At 36.7% G+C, this 19,830-nt stretch overlaps 1 protein-coding gene across 1 annotated transcript; it reads left to right on the plus strand.

Moving 5' to 3' along the window:
• Nucleotides 1–3,019: 3,019 nt before the first annotated feature.
• Nucleotides 3,020–18,925, plus strand: LOC145485954 (mediator of RNA polymerase II transcription subunit 17-like). Its single transcript, XM_081464621.1, has 14 exons — nucleotides 3,020–3,147; nucleotides 4,330–4,494; nucleotides 4,841–4,976; nucleotides 5,775–5,970; nucleotides 10,661–10,852; nucleotides 11,627–11,733; nucleotides 12,832–12,903; nucleotides 13,047–13,118; nucleotides 13,890–14,092; nucleotides 15,218–15,274; nucleotides 16,223–16,360; nucleotides 17,636–17,750; nucleotides 17,884–18,032; nucleotides 18,346–18,925. Exons 1-14 carry the CDS (start codon nucleotides 3,020–3,022, stop codon nucleotides 18,551–18,553), a joined length of 1,938 nt encoding a protein of 645 aa, XP_081320747.1. The 3' UTR covers nucleotides 18,554–18,925.
• Nucleotides 18,926–19,830: the final 905 nt, after the last annotated feature.

The following is a 19,830-nucleotide window of genomic DNA, read 5'->3' on the forward strand; positions in this document are numbered from 1 at the left end:
ATTTATAAAGATCTGAAAACTACATGGTAAATGGTACCATAAAAACTATTTTTGGTATGTTTTTAATAACAAAATCGTTGCAACAGCACTTTTAGCATCTCTGACAGCCTTCCTCCGTTTCAGCTAAAATACAGTCTAAATATCTTTTGGTCACAACCAGAAACTAATTATGTGCTGAATAGGCTTGCCACTTCCATTTCATAACATAAAATATAGGAGTAACCTCGCGTTTTTTAAAGTTATTGATCCTTTTTTAAACTTTTTACGGTGCTTGTTACATTTTTTCCTGTCACCTCCCCAGTAAGTAAAACATTTGCTTATCTTGAACTCGTTTTGCGCGCGTACTACGCCATCTGCAGGTACATGTTTACAGTTGGAAATCAGTATAATTTTTGACAAATAACAGCTAGTTTTTCAGCTGGAAGACATTAACAGTTAGTGGTTAGCGATATGCTACTGTTCTGGTGTTTCTGGTTTAAGTACAGGCTCATTAAACTTGATTTGGTCACAGTAGGAAAATTTTGATTCAATTTAGTCGTGTACTTGGTAGCGTAGTTGATTGCATCATGTCAACCCAGCGCGCGCCTGGCGCTTAAACCATGCCTTGCATAATGCGCAGAATGTGTGCGCACTAACAAAAGTAGGCACCGTCCTTAAGTGAGACACAAAAATGTGACCATCTTAAGTCAATTGCAAGTAACCCCAAAGCAAACTCTCTCCCACAATATTGTGTCCTCTTTCTGCTTAGCGACATAGGAGATCTCAAAACTATGCATGGACTGTTTTCTTCCAATGCAGAAGGCAAAGAACTGAAGGAAACCATAGCTAAAATAATGAAAAATATTCTGCAACTATTACTAACAAAAACACACTGTAAAGAAGACTGTGCTGGTAACTGCACTCGGTTTAACAATTAGATTATGGACTGGAAGTATCTATGACTATGAGGAGGGTTGTACAGGAGGGTCTCTGAAATGGTTCACGAATGAAAAAAATAGCGAATTGCTGACCATGGAAATAAAAATTTCACTTTCCAAATCACGAAAATAAGCAAGGAACTCTTTTTAAAAACCCTGCTCTTACACTAGAAAGAGTATTTGAAGAAAGCAAAATTGTGAAAGGCTAAGTCGCATACCTAAATCACTCTCGATATACGACTCTAACCATTCGTCCACTTCATACATTGTATAGTAACAGCCCAAAGAAACATCAAATCTTTCATTGGACTTGTGTCTCAAAATCACAAAGAATAGAGTGGTGAAATCACAAATATCGTTTAATAATTCAAGGTCTTCATGGGTCAAACAAAACCTTCAGGACACGGATCATGAAGAATAATTTCTTACATTCATATTTCATGAAAAATAAAATCAGCTAATTACACATCACAAGAATACCCCTGTACGACCCGCTATGAGGTGATAGTAGATAAGAGAGTAGGCCCAATACCAAATCAAAAATTGTAAAGAAATAAAATAAAGAAATTTTTCAAGGTACATGTACTATTTCTCTTTGCCTGTTATTATCATCTCACACCATAATTCACATACAAATTTAGGGAAGAAAAGTCAGCTGCAATAAAGAAAAATGCTGGAAAATTATAATAGATGTGCAGCATAATACAATATGTGCAATCATTCAGTAAACAACAGGTAATCAGTAAGTAATTGATGAGTATTCGATAGCATCAGTGTATAATCTATGACATTGAGGAGTAATCAATGTATTCATGTGTAACCAATAGGCAAGAAAAATTTTTGGTCATTCATTGCTCAATGATCATTGCCAATAATCAAAGACTAATAAGTTGATTACCCATTGATAATACCCATTGATTAAATGTCACTGGTCATCGATTTAGTTTTGTCAGGGACTTGCCATTATTAACTGTGTTCCAGTATCCACATGTTTTGCTGGAGTTTGGCGACCATACGCCAATTGTTGCACGACAGTGCTGACTCTGACCAGCTATCAGCACGATATCTGACCTGACACAATCTATATAGGGTGTTCGGCTGCCTACATTGGACAGGTTTTTGATTGCCTGAACATGTTTAATTTGTGTGTTGCATTTTACATCCTTTGGAAGCACAGAACAACAGAAATCTTGTTGAAGTTCAGGGGGAATTTAAAAGTTAAACTATCTTGCAAGAGAAATAAGCTAACACAATTTGTACTAGCAAAACACAAATCGTAGGTGGTGTCAAATTCTATAAGGCAATATTTTAACAACAGGGCTTGAAATTAACTTTTTTGTTCGGGAGCCAGCTGGCTACTAACAGAAAAATTTTGGTCGCCAAAAAAAACAAAAAAACCTAAACAGCAGGATACAATAACACGATTAGCAACAACTATTTGCAGCCATCATTTTTTTTTGAGTGAAACAGAGGAAGTAGCAGACTTCTGCTCACGGGATAGAAAAAATTCTTACTAATTTCGTTCAAATAGGGTTTTGATTGATTTGTCACCAATTTGGATATGACGTCTTTCTACTGTATACAAAATGGCTGGAAGTGTATGATAGCCCAGCCAATCAGATTACATCTCCCCTAAAACAATGGCATTTCCTTTTTGATAATCGAAATCATGTCTTTTCCTCGTAGTTTAGTCGAAAAGAAATAGAAAGCAATTCCTCTGTGTTTCTGTGGAGTCTTATGAAAGTTTCAGAGAGTTCGAAAAAATCTGCGGAGGCACTTACTTGCCTTCCGCTCGTATTCCCACAGCATTTCTCGTTATCCAAAAATTCTACTCGCGTTACTATAAAATAACTCGATTGAATGACGAACAAATATTGTCTTTTTTATAAAGGGAACTCAAAAAGCTTATGTTGTAAACGTACAAATATTATACGCTTAAAATTGACCAACCTTTTCAGCAAATTGTACTAAATTCACCTCCAGTAGGGAAACTGTTGACGCCCAACTGTTCAAAGATCGCCATCTCAGCTCGCCATGTTTTTTCAATTTCACACCTGCATGTACGAGCCCGCGATTTTAGATCCATAACATGATCCCATGACATGCGCTACTTCGGGATGTCAAAATCTTTCAAAATGGCGTCTCGCTTGGCTGTGGATATCGCAATAGAAAGCCTTTTGGAAAATGAAGTGGAGGAAATTTCTAGAGATGGACAAGAGAAATATGTGCCGTGAGTGTTTCTTGCCAAAATGACAAAATATAGGGGCGACTGTCCCTTCATGGTCCTTCATGATCGGACCGGCTTGCCTCCACAGATATACGGCGCTGTAAATCACCTACAAAGTTAATTGACCGTTTAATTTACATCATCAACGGTCTGGTCCTTGATCGTTGACTTTTAAGGAAGGGCATAGGTGCATTTGTTAATCATAAATATTTATTTATATATTTTCTCAGTGGACTTACAGTTATTTATTTGGAAAATTTTCTTTGTAATCTAAGCAACTTTTGCTATACCGGTAATTATAGTTTTTGGTGTGATGCTTCACCAACTTAATTTACTAACTTATGCTGTGTTTACATTTGAGCTTTTACCAAGGTAAACAGTTACTAAGGTCAAGTTACTTAACCTTGGTACATTCGTTCAGTGTTTATACCGGCTCAAATAACTCAAGTTAATCTTTCAACATTTGCGCGCGCTGCATTAACAACGTCATGAAATCGAACTTGCACGAGGATCCCACCGTAGTGGAACAGGAGCAAATTGAGGTGCCATCATTTTCATAGGCGAGGACTGCATTACATAATATTGCGGTGAAAATTCAGTTGCTTGATCATACCCAGAGTAAGCATTGTTATATGCGTAGAAACGTGGATACGTTGTGTATGCAGCAGCATCCTCCCAGGTGGCAAAATACATTGACAATAATTACATAACAGAGGATCAAAGTTTGTCTAGAGAAAGTTGTAAATAATACTGAGAATGAAAAATACAATGCTTTCTTTTATGCGACGGATTGTTCGCCGTAAGAAGATCGATCCAATTTTTCCATGTTATTTGTCAAGATTGTCAAAACTGGAAAAGAAACATTTTGTCACACAATCTGCACACCGCGGGAAATGAAATATTACGCCGCCACAAGCGGATATATCTGTCATCTTGACCTTGGTTACCAACTGTAACCATGCCTGATCACAGGGTAATTACAACTTTTACCTCGGTTAAATTTCTTTTGTCTTTTGCGGCATTTACCAAAGTATCAGTTGGCGTTTACACACGGAAAATGTTTACCTAGGTAAGTAAACTCTGATACCTCGGTAAACCGTTCAAGTCTAAACACAGCATTAATAAGCATGATGATGATGATGATGATGATGATTTTCATTCATGGTTGATTTCTCTCGCCATCAGTCAGCTATCTATGTCAGAGAAACTGGCCAAGCTGGCACACAAAATAGACTTTCTATCAGATGTGAGAGGACAAGAAGAAGACGCTGATAAAGAGGATGAAGAGAAATCACTTGTCACATTTCAACCATCTCTGTGGCCCTGGGATTCTGTCAGAGAAAACTTGAGGTAATATTCTCCAGGGTGATCAATCAGTGAAGATCAAAGATTAGAAAAGCAATCAATCAATGAATGCCAGTCAATAAAATTAGTATTGGTTGATGATCAATTGGCAGTCACATGAAAAACTGTTTATCGATTGCTATTGATTGGCATGTATTTGTAACAAGTTGCATCTGGAGGGAGTAGATTCTATTGTGTTAGATATGTTTTAAAAGTGTGTTATCAAATGCATGTGTAGTCAGATATGGAGGTATGTGAATGTTTTGTGCTTGTCATAGTTGTTTATCCATGGCAATTATACATGCTTCAGTGTAAAGAAATTCTGACTAATCTGTTTTTACATATCCCACAGGAAGTCATTAACTGAGGTCTGTGTATTATCGGATGTGCTGAATGTAGTGCGTGACAAGAAATACATGGTGTTGGACCCAGTTTCTCAAAACCAGGCCACGCCTAAAGCTACCCTCTCTCTGATTACTAAAAAGAAGGTTTGTATAGGAACACGAGTTGACTGTCATTTTTTTTTTTTCCGTATCACGTAATGAAAACCTGGTGGCACCATGAATGATGATAGAATGATGGAAAGAGTTTCCATACAAAATGAATGAAACTGAGAATAATAGTCTACCAAGTTAAGAAAAAACCCCAAAGATAAAATAATGTAATAATAATAAAAAAGAGAGATACAAAAGAAGAAGGATGGCTACATGTACAAATGTGCTAAGGAGATCGAGACTGAGTGTAATAATAATCTGTAATAATACAGTGTAATAATGATTATGGTCACTTGCTGAAAATTTGAAAATTTAGGCTAGCTACTCTGGGAGGTGGGGTGGCCTCATGGTTAGTGCACTCATCTCCAGATTGAGAGGTCTGGGTTCAAGCCCTGGCTGGGGACATTTTGTTGTGTTCTTGGGCAAGACACTTTTAAAACTCTCACAGTGCCTCTTTCTACCTAGGGGTAGAAATGGGTTAATCTGGCAAACTTAATGCTGGGGGTACCCTGCAGTGGACTAGTATACCATCCAGAGGGGAGTAGAAATACTCCTAGTCGCTTTCTGTTACAGAAACTGGGATACATTCTGGCCTGATGAGCCACTTGGCTCATATGCAGACTTTACCTACTCTAAACTTATTTAATCTGACAGTGTTTAAGATATACCATCTTTGACATAACTCCAAGACCTGTTTTTTCATTTAGATATGGCTTCACAGTGTTTTGATCAGATAAAGTGTACAATGATTACATCTATTAGGCTCAAGCATGTTGTGCCTTATCTTTATAGAGTCTAACCAATGCTGCAGATATTCTGCTGCGAGGAGCACAGAGAATGGAAGATGCAGTAAGAGAAAGAGTTGATCAACACTCAAACCAGGGAAGCAATGCGAAAGATTTTCACTCAGAACTTATGTTGCTACGAAAAAGATGGAGGTTAAAAAGAACAGGGGCATCCATAATTGGAGATTTGACATACCGCTCAGGTAAAAAAGATGTAAATGGTTAATGAATGGTTATTGACGCAAATGACATCTATGGCAAGCCGTTTGTAGCAAAATTTAATCCTTACAATATATGTTTAATCCTTTAAATAACGGTTTTATTTAAAGATAGAAAAAGGCATTCAATCCAATGGTAAATAAAATTTTTGGTTCAATTCAATCTTTTAATTTTCATGATTCAATCCAATACCTGGAATATTGATTCAATCCAATACCTAAAATATTGATTCAATCCAATACCTAAAATATTAATTCAATCCAATACCTGGAATATTGATTCAATCCAATACCTAACATATTGATTCAATCCAATACCTGGAATATTGATTCAATCCAATACCTCGAATATTGATGCAATCCAATACCTGAAATATTGATTCAATCCAATACCTCAAATATTGATTCAATCCAATACCTCAAATATTGATGCAATCTTCCTGGGCCGAGCATGGCCAACAGGAATGAGAGTAACTGAGCACTAGAGAGCACTGAAAACATGGTGGACAAAGGAGAACTAGATTTAGAAGTTGAGTTTCCTAAGTTTCTTGCAGACATCTTGGATAAAACGGAAATAATTTTTGAGAATTTTGACTCAGAAGTTTCAGAAGTGCATGCCGAAGTTCTTGATCAAACCATTAGTCTGCTTAGGTAAATGAGACATTGCTACAACCGGGACACAAGGGACACGAAAAATTTAGATTCCATTACTGCCGCTTTTGTAGATGTAAGTTAACCAATTTTTATGTGACAAACATATTTGTTTATCAAAAGCTGTGTGTGCTAGCGTTTTTGGCAAATAACATAAACTGTGGCAAATTTTCCTACCACATTGGTCTTTGGTATTGTGCATATTTCTGCTGTCCAATCATTACTGGCACACTAAAGTTTGAACTGTAAACAAAATTTTTGCTGTGCCGTGTGCACAGTCAAACATGTTCCTCACAAAAACTGCTTGTGTAAACCTGGCTTTAAGTTATTTTTGAAATAAGAACCTTTACATTTTACAAGACAGCAATCATTGAACATTGGGATGTGTTTTAAGTTTTTCAATGTTGTTGTCTCATGTTTTGCATTATTTAACCCACACGTGGTACTTCTTTCCTAAAAACGATGTTTTTCTTGATATTCTATGACAAACATGGGACCAATTTGTTGTGAATATTATCGCGTACCCAGCGCTCAAGGCTAACACTACTGCCAACTAGCCACACATTTCAGTTTTGAATAGTAGATTTTGCACTTTCACTTGCCATTGTGACAATCACGATGGAATGGAGTACTGGTCTACTGGATGAAAACAAAATTGAGAATTGTCCTGACAAAGTAAACTGAAGAGAATAGAAACTAATGAAAATAGGGAAACTATGAGTGGATTTCATGGAAATAATTGCCTTAATAAGCATATGATAAATATTTAACTATTAAAGGGAGATAAAAGAAAATGGCAACACTGATAAAAGTACATCAGGGATTGAACATAAGCATATTCAAGAAAAGCAGGATTCGTGTTTGTGGGAGTGAAATTTTCTTAGTGATTATTATTAACACTTTAGATGCAACAAGAAATGTCCAAGGTTGACCACTCTTATAAAAAAGTCAGTGAAGCTGTGTATGAAAAAAGCTGGCTGGTGCAAAGTTAGTTTTGGCTAGTGACATGAGTCCTGTTAGTAGCCATTACGCCAGTGCACCAAGAGGTTAGTCTTGTGTCCTGGGTACTTTTGAAAATAAGATAACAAATTAACCTTGCAACATTTTAACATCTGTTTTGATAAGCACCTGAAAAATCTACAAGGCAGAGTAGTGCACATGGCAGTTATCAAATGCCCTGATTTCTCTTCAGTTTAGTTGTGCTGCTAGAAGTTAGGCATTCTGTAATTCAAGCAGTTTCTGAGTTTTGTATATCAATGAAAAGGAAGATGAGAAAATAATTTACTTGATGCAGGGTGAGGTTTTCTGTTGTGAATTGAGTTGCAAAAATACTTTAAGGGCCATAATCTCCTTTACCCAGCCCACACACATGTTTAACTGTCACTAGTTCTAGAGCCTCTTGGAAGATGTCTACTCCCATTTGACATAGATAGAAACTTTATTAAGAATGTCATCAACCACCTAGCTGGGGAAAAACTCCCCTACTAATACGGGGACATAACAAAAACGGGTTAAATACCAAAAACAAAAACAAAAACAAAAAAAACCTATAGCTATTTACAATGGTAAAATTTAAATCCAAGTTAAAAAATGTTATGAAACTATGTACAGGGGATTTTATAATACAATAATACATACTTAAAAAAATTCTTTAGGAGGAGTAGAGCGGACAGCCTCTGCAGCCATCATCTAATAATGCATCAAGATTGTTGAGATTTCTGATGTTCGTCTTAAAAGTGCTGAGAGATGTGGCCTCTCTTATGCTCTTTGGTAATTTTGACCACAATTTGGGTCCTAGATATCTGATCAAGTGCTTACCATATTTCACGGAGTTAAACCTTGGCTCTAGGGATCTAGCCTTTCCAATACAAATGACTGCACTGAATCATGTTGTCCCAGGTCAATTTCTTCAACTACAACATTGTTATCACTGTCCAATGGAGTTGGACCATCAGGGTCATCACCATAGTATTCAAAATCATATGACTTTCCATTTGAAAGGGGGTTTTTAGGCCACATTTGGTATGGCAACCAGTTTTTTTTTCTGTTCTTACATTTTGGTGATATAAAGCTTCAGTGGACTGGCAAAGAGCAAGGTTTATCCTTGGTTGAAAAACTAAGTGTAAGGTGGAAAGATGCACTGAATTATCAGTGTCCAGGATGCCTGACAATTCCATACTACAAAAAGTGTAAAAGTACAAGTGGGAAGTACAACGGAAACATCCCTCCACAATCTTTCAATTCGTTGGTTGTGTTGATGGCGCTGCAGTGAAGCTGCCCCTCTCCTCTCTTCTAACCTGTTCCATTGTATCGCACACACCAACGTTTTCAACACCATGATCTACTCGTACTCTTGAAGGCCAAAATTCTCCATCCCTCTTAACGGCATCCAGAAACAATTCAAGAACTGTTTCTGCTTTATTGTTGGCACTACATTTCAAAAACATTATTCTCTGAGAAAATCCGTCTATACAGCCGAATTAGTATTTTCTATTGGATCAGAGAGTGATGTCCATCCAGATGCCAAAGTGAATTTACGCACCCCATCTCAAAACAGTATTTTGGGGATCTAATTTTGCTAACCTTTCTCTTATTCTTCTCCGTTGAACCCGTAACCCGATGGACTTAAAGAAACCTGCAATGAAATTATATCCATACTCTTGAATGATTTCGGTTCCTTATCAGGTAAGCTGTTGAAACCCCTCATATCTTCTCAGCCATACTCTGTCAATCTTCTGTGAATTGTCCGTCTCCAAACTCCAATCATCTTTGTTATCGTTGTCCAGATGAATCCTAGTCCTCAAAGTTCCTCGAGCACCTCAACGGGAATTTTAAGAAATGGTCTTCCATGATTCCAATTTCTGAGTCAAAATTCTCAAAAATTATTTCCGTTTTATCCAAGATGTCTGCAAGAAACTTAGGAAACTCAACTTCTAAATCTAGTTCTCCTTCGTCCACCATGTTTTCAGTGCTCTCTAGTGCTCAGTTACTCTCATTCCTGTTGGCTGCGCTCAGCCCAGGAAGATTGCATCAATATTTGAGGTATTGGATTGAATCAATATTTGAGGTATTGGATTGAATCAATATTTCAGGTATTGGATTGAATCAATATTTGAGGTATTGGATTGAATCAATATTCCAGGTATTGGATTGAATCAATATGTTAGGTATTGGATTGAATCAATATTCCAGGTATTGGATTGAATCAATATTTTAGGTATTGGATTGAATCAATATTTTAGGTATTGGATTGAATCAATATTCCAGGTATTGGATTGAATCATGAAAATTAAAAGATTGAATTGAACCAAAAATTTTATTTACCATTGGATTGAATGCCTTTTTCTATCTTTAAATAAAACCGTTATTTAAAGGATTAAACATATATTGTAAGGATTAAATTTTGCTACAAATGGCTTGCCATAGACATCCTTGTGTCATTTCAATTATTGAAATGTTATGACTGTATCACACCAATTAATTTAAACTGATACAGAGTGATCTTGTTAAATTTATACAGACTTTAACAAAAGTTCACAGCTTAGGTTTTTAATTACATGTATAGCTGGTAAACATTTACAGTACGTACAGATGTGCTCATGCAGATTGAAGTCAATATAAAGGTAACAAAAAAGTCTACTGTGAAGTCCAGTTAAGTAACAGATCCCAAGCTTCCATTGGTGTTAATTCTCCTTGTTGATTTCAATACAAAATTTCCTTTCATAAACATCTAGTTTTGAGAATTTTATATTACATCAAGACAACATCTCCTACCATTAGGTGATGATTCCTTTATTCTCACAACCTGTCTTCTGCACAATGCATTTATACTGTCAGGAGAAATAATATACTGATCACTCTAGGGTTCAATATTTTCATGCCTGTCTAATGATCGCATGATAAGCCTTTCTTGACCAGTCTAAAGAAGGTGATGATTTCACCCATTGACATTTAGCAAATTTGCATACATGTATGGTAATGTGGAAAGCATTGTACATGATTTAAATGCCATCCCTCTCACCAGCTGGTTCCCAGTTTAGAAATCCAGGTTTATTTGAAGTCACAAAAGCAGCAAGAGCTGGAGAAAGAACTGAGCAATCCACTGAAGATAACAGAGCACTTGAGGTGGCTGTAGGAAGTGATTTGGAGGGGACAGCAGAAATCAGAGTTGCTATTGTTCAGTCTGGAAAAGAGCTAGAAATTGCCACAGTTAGAGGTAAGAGCTGTTAACTATATTTCAAAATTCCAAGTACAGACATCCAACTTGATGTACAATTTGTGTTAAAATCACAATCTGCAATAAAGTGATGTGCTATAGCCAAGCTATATACATGTTATTATTGTATACATCTACAAGCATTCTATCAAGAATACTGTTATCTTAGTGGCTGTACTACTCACTATATATTCTGTTGTAGACAGTTGAGTAGCCTAGCATAATTTTGTGCAGTTGTTACAAAATGGCGGACGCTTCTTTGCATTTTTGAAGTGTCTGTAGAGAAGCTTTAGATATTTGCTAGTTGAATAGTAGATTTATAAGGAAAAAAAAATGGTTACACTGTATTTGTTCTCGATTTGTTTACGTGATAGTTGACTTGGGCTGCGCCCTCACCAATTATCATGTGATAGAAATCTTCTGCTCATAATCTAATTGTTAAGTGTAGTAAATAATTGACTATACTTATCAACTGAAAATGTATCTTTAGTTAACACCAACAAATCTTAATGAAGGTGGTAGTCATCACTGAGGTGAAAATGCTGGCTCTAATGTAAATGCTGTTTTCAACTGTTAAGTATATGTATAGAAGGAATTGTGAAAAGTTGTAATCATAATCTCTTTAAACCTTGAGCTTACAAAGTTGTAAAAACTCAGTGCATAACTGTTATTATTATTATGATGTGTCATTCTTATAAATTAAAATTTAGTCATGTTGTTTTACCTGTTTTCTTTTTGAGGATCAAACTGTAAATTAAATTGTGTTTCTGTTAGGTTTGATGAGTGGTTGCTATGATAACATGCCAACAGTCATCCCATCCTGGCAACAGAAGCTGGAATCAGCGCACTCAAACCTGTTTTGCAAGGAGCTCTTTGTGCAGGTTGAATGCAGGCCTTGTGCATGTTATGTCAACATTGCTTAATTGTTATCCCCAAGTCTCATTTTGGCAAATATACCTGACTGTATGATTATTTTTTCCATCATTGCTGCCTTGAGAATTGGTTCATGTTACAATGTAATTATTGTAAAATTTACGTTTGAACCACTTCAAAAGTAAGGTTTGGTTGTGATTTTAGCTCATCTGATTTTTGCTGGATATATACATGTAGAGGATCTTAAACGGTGGCGAGAAGATATGAATTTTATGTTCGAGTGGCAGGAACAATATCTCATGAGTGAGATATTGTTCTTGCCACGAGAACATAAAATTCATATCTTCGAGCTAATGTGTAATGTTCTTTTTATTACACAGACATACTGATGACCGCATTTTGTTACGATTTTCGGAAGATTTCCGAAGATTCTCCAAAACTTGTTGGATTAGGTCACACGAACGTTGTCGAACATTTTCCGAAAATTTCCGACGATTACCGAAGATCGCTGAAGATTAATATTGTCGAAGCATTTTGAGGAAGACCCGAAAATGTTTTGATCATACACCAACGAATTTAGGTACAATTGAAGAGGCAAACTTGATATCAGTGAAATCATTGATATCTTCACTGGTGAGGGTATTGAAAATATGCTACCCGAGTCCCAGATGTGGTTTTGTATGAATTTTAATTTAGGAGTGGTGTATTTTCCAGTAAAACACTCATGTCTATATAATAAAAAGCTATTCTGAAGACCAAATCTCAGACGTTTCTTTTATTGTTTGTTTTATTTTTTTTTTTTACCATTTATGGGATGGACATACATGGATATTCAGTGCACATCAAAAAAATCTTGTTATATCTATCTACCTTTTATTTATTTACTTACTTATTGATGATACATGTAGTTGCTACATCTTGCAGGTGTATATATTTATGTCAAATGTTTTTGTTATGTTAAAGTTTATATCTGTATCCCAATAGGAGACCACAGTATTATTTAATGTTATAAAAGCATGAAAATGTTAAATAAATTTACTTGTTAATTTTTGAATAACAAAGTCTTATTAATTTATTTAGTCTCCCTTATTTTCTTTCATCAACAGCTCTCACAAGGAGCTTACAGCACAAAAGAAAACAGACCACACCTTGTGATGGCAAACGAAATTAGAGCTGAGGTGAGTGTCCAATTCTGTACTAATCTTGATCTTTATTCAGTTTTGGAAATACATACTCATGTAATTTTGTATACTTTTAAATTTCAAAGTAATTTTAAGTCAGATTTTGAATTAGATACAGACTTATTTATTTCATTCCACAGATTTTTCCAGGGACAGATCTTTGCATCACATACAGTTGCAAAAAAGACAATTCAGAGCAAAATAGTAAAAAGGTACAACATCTAAAATGTTTGTTGTAGCCATTGAGCCGAATTCCTATTAGGATGATCAATATCTTATTTCTCCTTTAAATGTCGATAGATTGTTCAGTAGAAAGGTGATGAGAATAAAGAGAATCACCAAGCATGGTAAATTATTATTATTATCATTTATTAAAAGCTGGATCATTGGATAATGTATTTCCAGAATTTTCATTGGCTTAGCCATCATGGATTGTGTGCTATTATACCATGCTTTGCAAATGTGTTTTATGTGCAGATGCATACTTCTTTTATATTTTTTTGGCGGTGTGACAATGTTCTTAGTGAATATTTACCTTTTCAACCTTTCGTATTTTTACTTATGTACTCTAATAACAGGACCTCCTTTGATACCAGATGCCAGTGTTTATTACATTGACAGGGTTATCTTGTGTATATACAAATATTATTAATATTATTATTTTTATTATTTTTATTATAATTATTATTATGTGGTAAGCATATGCATGTTTTTTTTTGACATTATATTTTATTTTAGTTTAGTTTTCTATATTTTGGGGGCGTTTTTAATTTGTATTTTATTTGTATATAATAGCAAAGTGTACATTTCTGTTATACAGAGCTTTCTATTGTTTACTGTTATTTCACTTGTAGCTGCAAAAATGTAGTTTTGTTTTGTCACTGTTTATTCAGTTTCCATTTATGTTATTACTAGCCATTTGGTAATATTTTGAATCTCTGAATGTCAAACTGTTGTTGTTCATTTCATGTGGTAAATTGCAGTCAGCAGAGAAAGAGAAAGCCCCTCGCGTACATTCCCTGGAGTATGCTCTTCACTCTCTTCTCAGAAAGCAGCACCATCAGACACAGACTCTGGTAACCCCTCGTCCTGTCACAGCATACCCCATGCAGGGTGGGAATAAGAGACTCTGCCTTGCTGGGGCCTCGGCGATGACAGCAGCTGAGGTAACTCCATATCTACAAAGGTTTGTGGAACTTACACTGTGAACTGTCCTATTAAATGAATGGATCTACACTGCAAGCTGTCTTCACAATGTTTCAGTTTAATGTGGGTCTGTTTGGCTGACCAGATACTCCGGTAATATCTTAGCCTGAAAAGGATGATTCCTCTTACATATAACAACTTTATTTACGTCAGACATTTGACCCAAAAGATTCCAAACTGCTGACGTAGCTCTACAGGGATTAATGTCTCGGGTTTCTTAGTACTCAGTTGAAATTTTGTGTACAGGTAACAGCGAATCCAAGACCCTCTGTAGAGCTACCTATATGTCATCAGTGTGGAATTAATGTGTGAGTTAGAATCTCAGACAGGTCTTGGGTCTTGTTTTCTTCGTGCACCTGTAAACTAGCTGGTGCGTCTGGTAGACTACTTGTCAAGTGTATGAGACACACCATTATTACCATGGCTGAGTGTGCGACCAAGGAAAATACGTAATCTCTGTCTGTTGCTATGTCTATGATTGAAGAATTCAGCTTGCATACAGATGACATTTCAATCTGTTTTCTCAGGCTAGTGAATACATACACATGCTTCTTGGCTGTGCTTATGAAACGTGCTAGGTACATTGTACACTGTACAAAATGTTTATTATCGGTGGTTCTCAAACTCGTCAATAATTCATCAAGTTTTAACAAGGGAAATCACTGCCAGAAACAAAGGACACCATGACTGTGATGGTGTTTGAATATCTGATCTTAATTAGCATAGATTCTACGATTTTATTTCTCTATTTTCCTTAGCTTTAGTTTGTACTGAGAAGATATATCAAACACTCCAGATGGAGTTTGACCACACTTCCAAACGCCTCAAAGTGCGTCAAAAATACTCCACTGCGCATCGCATTTTCAACTCTCTTCTCAGTGTTTGGAAATCTGGTCATTAACACAGTCTTTCGTGAAATTGATATTAATATTACTCATTACAAACATACATTGTTAACCATTTTAGGAATCCATCAGGTGGGAGGTTTCAACCCAGCTACATGGCTGATGGGTTGTACTTTCTGTTTGAATGATCATTTTGTTTCACACTGTCATTACTCTCGGACATATTGGTCAACAGTTTTTCTTTTTGTTTCACTCCACAGTGATGGGCTATTGGAAACTGTTTTGAATATTTCAAGGCACAAGGTGCTTCAAAGAGGGTAAGCTCTTGAGTACAGTAAAAATCCCCATGTTTACAAGAACCTATATTTTAAGTCTAGCAAAATAGGTTCTTGTATTTTGGGGCAGTTATTGGCAATTTAGGCCAAGTAGATGCTTAATTAGCATGTTAATTTCTATGAAGGAGATATGGTTGTTGATTACCAGAAACAATAAATAAACGTGGTATTGGTCCTTGAATATGCACTATTATTTTATTCACAACTTTAAGTTTATTCTCCTAACTTGGTTGAAATGTTTATCATAATTTAACTGTAACCCACGTATACAAGAACGTGCGTGATCTTGTTTGGCTGTACAGGTTCTTATATTTTTGGGTATTAAAATGGCAGATTTCTGCTAGCAGGTTCTTAAACCACAAGGTTCTTACATGCAGGTTTTTACTGTACTTGAAAGAAGGCAAAATAAGGCTAAATGGTTGTAACTTGAGGAGAGGTGGGAAAACAATTCTCAAACACAATACCTGTACTTTCAGATAAACATATAAATGGTTTGGCCTCAGAATATTGCTTTAACAACTGCATCGCGAAAATGGAGATTGGCTTCCTGAGACATCCAGGAGCTTCCACTATTGGCAGCCAGCTCCTAGATGAAGACTGCTCCCATGGCTGGCAAATCCTGGAAACCCAGCCATGAGCCCCCATGCAGTAAGAGGAACAGGCACCCATCACACTGTTGAAACAGTGGAAAGAGGGAGGGAAAGGGGTGGGAGGGGAACTGCCTGGGCAATGAGCTGCCACACTACAAAAAATGCCAGAAAACGCCTCCTGTACTTACTCCACGCTACGATCCGCAAGCACGTGGAATTCCGACACATGCGCATATGTGTCGACACCGCTGACTACCAGGGGAGCGCAAGTGCTCTTTGTTGTTGACTCTGTTAAATTGCATTTAACTGCATTCATTCTTTCTTTTATACTTTACTACAGGGTTGTAGAGGTGGTTGATTCAGTGAAGGCGAGACTAACTGATCCGTGTATTACATGTCATTGGAGCAGTGTCGGCTTTGATACAACTACATTAGCGACTATTCACATCACATCTCCAGAGGTTGGACATCTTGCAAGGTTGGAAGGCTCTTGGGACCATATTAGTTGAACTCAGCTCTGGTTAAAACACTCATTATTAATTAACTAACTGCACTCCACATATTAAGATGATTTCCTGCAGAACATTCGAGCAATAATAGCAAACATAAAGTTACCAAAAAACCACATAGCACGGTAATGTTTTGAATAAAGGTAAGAAGAACTTATTGAGACTCAAGCTGATTCCGCGAGAGAAAATTGAACTTGAAGTTATCCATAATTTATTTCAATTGAAACGGACGTTTCGCGTTAGTTGAAAACACAATAACACACGCATTAAGCATTCTTACGAGGTTTGACATGAACTTTTTCGAGAATGCTTGAGAATTTAATTGCGGGGTTGCTAGGAGAAATTAATTAAAGTGAGATGTTTTAAATAGTATTCAAAAAGTTACCGCGCTATGAGTAGATTTTAAGTAAATAATTTTTGCACTTTTATTGCTCGAACTTTGAGCGGAATCCATCTTAACCTGGGTTCCTAGCCAACACAACATACATACTTCATCACACCTTCTCAATGGGGCTTTTCAAGAACAGTATTTACTATTAGAAAGGGATAATTTAACTTTTTACATGAACTACAGTATTTACAAGAAGTTAAAAAGGTGAAAAAATATTTCCATTTGGTTAATTGAAAACTTAGAATACAGGACTTTATAAAGGAAATCAGTCCTAAATGAAATAAAAATTGAGATGATTAGAATTATTCTTCTAAGAACTTTCAATTCAATTTGCCACAGTTTTGCAGAGATTTTAAGTAGACGCTAAAGAGTTCCAGAAATTAACATTTCGATTTTAAGAACTTCCCGTTGTCTACCATTTCTTAAAAAAATATATATATATTTGGATACAAAGAAACGCAGACTAGAGAACAAACCCTCTGCTGTTAGCCTACAAGTCGAATAATATAGGCTTTGTTAGGTATCCACCATTTGGTCATCGCTTTATCACATTAAATTACCTCTAAAGAAGGCTTTAAGTGACAGTTAACTCCTCCAACTTGAAGTTGATAGTTAACTCATTGTCTTCACTTGTCACCGACACAAGACACCTAATCCACTGATCTCGCTATAACAGAGGTCAGCTGCAAAACAAAACAAAACATTAATGCAAAATAATGGAAACTCAGGAAGAGCAAAGGTAACTCTGCCTCTGATTAAGAATAAAATTCTCTTAAAGGAATTAGAAAAGATGTAAGAAACCCAGTGTTGAGAATCTTGATGTTAATCAAAGGATGTGATTTGTTATTAACAGATCATCATTTCAGCTGCATGTGGGAGTACGAGATATACATGTTGTCAATGGTGATGGCGAGAGTTTGGACTTGTCCACTCACGCTCAAGATTTTGAAGATTTCATTCTTAGTCAGGTGTGCTTAAAACATTTATCTTGGCTTTAGAACTGGTAATCATTGGTCAAGATAATCTTTCTCTACTAGAAGTCATTATATTGTTGTTTGTGGACTGAACTCACGTGAGATTTTCATAATTCTGATTTTACAGGTCTGCTATCATCGCTTGTCAGTAGCACACTCGCTGGCACAGGGCCTGGGCTGGCACGTGATCCACTATAGCCGTCACGTGGGCACTGGACCAAAAGAACGGCAGGGTCACGTGGGTGGATTGATGGTCAAATCTCCAAATGGCTCCAAGTAAGAATGAAATAAGTTAAACCATTTTTTTAGTTATGTATTTGACAATTAAACCGTTCCCGCATTCCAACAAACAATGGGGCCCAGTCGAGGCCAAGGGTGGACAAAAATACAACAAAAAAATGTCCATTCCAACCTCGCTCTGATGCTATTGTTCTTATGCACTGAAGTGGATTGCTGGAAAGGTCTATTTAGCTTACATGTTCTTTCACTTGTCATGATCAGTAAGGTATACCAGACGGTTTCTTTCTGTCTACTTGTGGGACCCTCGTATATTAAATATGCGGCATTTTTTTTCATCTTTTTGTTCCAGAGCTATTGCAGTCCGCACAGGGCCGACCAGCGGTGTGCGCATTCTGGTCAGGCGCCCTCAAGTCCCTCATGGAGTGGCGCCAGTGTTACTAGGGAGCATGAACTGGGAGAGCTTAGGTGGAGATTTCATTGAAGTACACTGGTCTAAAATGCCAGGAAGAACCTTTGTACAGAAATTGTTTTTATTGTTGGCAACAGAAATGTACTGATCACACTTGTGAGGAATATCTCCTCTCCATGTGTGATAAAATAATGCTACAACAACAACAACAACAACAACAAGAATGACTACAGGTTTAATGCTGTAAATCGTTAGACACATAACGGATAGCTGGAAACATACATGTACAACACGCACACACAAACACACTTCCTGTCGAGCGCAAAATACGTGCGGCGCGAGAAAACACGCGTGACTCACTCGTAACCCGCGTGACGTGCCTACAGGCTCCCAATGGTAAAGATGAAGATTGGTGAGTTTTATCATCTTCCTGGAGCAAAACAGTAATGCTATCACATGTATTTTTTATATTAAATTATAGGAAAAAGAAGTGATTAAATTTATCGAAATATTGTCTGAATTTCGTAGTTGTTTTAACTGTACAATTCCAGTGTCCAGCTTGATCCGTCTGTTCTAATTGTACAGGATTCTTGAAATGGGGGTTACCCTGGCAGCAATACACGTGGTTGGAGAGGAATTGTGACACGGTTTAGTGTCTTGCCCAAGAAAACAGTTTGGTTTGTAGACAAACACACTGTGAGGCGACCTCGCCATCCGCATTAGAGTGCTAAACCGAAACCTGTAATGTGACAGAAATAAGTACCGTATCTTAATTTTCTCAGGTTTTACGGGAGTTTTTCGATTTGTTAAAAATAGTCTGTATTGCTGCATCTTACATTCCTCAACCTCGTCCCCAGGGCTTTTCCCTCACCTTCCAGGGAAAAGCCCTGAGGACGAGGTTGACATTTCCTTGGAAAAAAATCGTTCATGGACTACAGCCAAAAATTATATCAAAGACACTTGTAGTTGTGTGAGAAAACAAAAACAAAGGTAAAAATGGCTTTCGCATGTCCAGAGGTATTTTTCAGGTGAAATTTTGTCTCAATTATAAAACTGGTTATTTACAGCTGATTATTATATGGCTTTGACTTGTGGCCGATATTACGCGCGCTCTGATTGGTTAATTGTCACTGAATTGTAGGGCATTATTCTCCCGTAATGCCCACGGGCCGATTACGGATTATGCAAATTAGGAAGAGCCCGGTTCTGAAAATTCAAGCGCATTGAAGCGATGAAAGCCGATTACAATTAGTACGAGAATATCAGTAGCTAAAAGTTTAGAGATATTTCTTTAATAAAATTTATATAGATGACTTACCAGTCGGTAATCTTGGCGGGCACTAGTGAAAAACAATCAAAGTTTGCCTAGTCTTAAGTAAAGCTAAAATCGCTAAGTAAAAAACACCATCGGCAGATCTGCCATGC

The sequence above is a fragment of the Orbicella franksi genome, chromosome 4 (genome assembly GCF_964199315.1).
Source record: "Orbicella franksi chromosome 4, jaOrbFran1.1, whole genome shotgun sequence".
Classification (NCBI taxonomy): Eukaryota; Metazoa; Cnidaria; class Anthozoa; order Scleractinia; family Merulinidae; genus Orbicella; species Orbicella franksi.

Coding starts and splice junctions, on each gene's coding strand:
- LOC145485954 (XM_081464621.1), top strand. CDS start 3,020: ATGCGCTACTTCGGGATGTCAAAATCTTTCAAAATGGCGTCTCGCTTG. Junction 15,275..16,222: donor CACAAGGTGCTTCAAAGAGG/GTAAGCTCTTGA, acceptor ACTTTACTACAG/GGTTGTAGAGGTGGTTGATT. Junction 16,361..17,635: donor GAGGTTGGACATCTTGCAAG/GTTGGAAGGCTC, acceptor TGTTATTAACAG/ATCATCATTTCAGCTGCATG.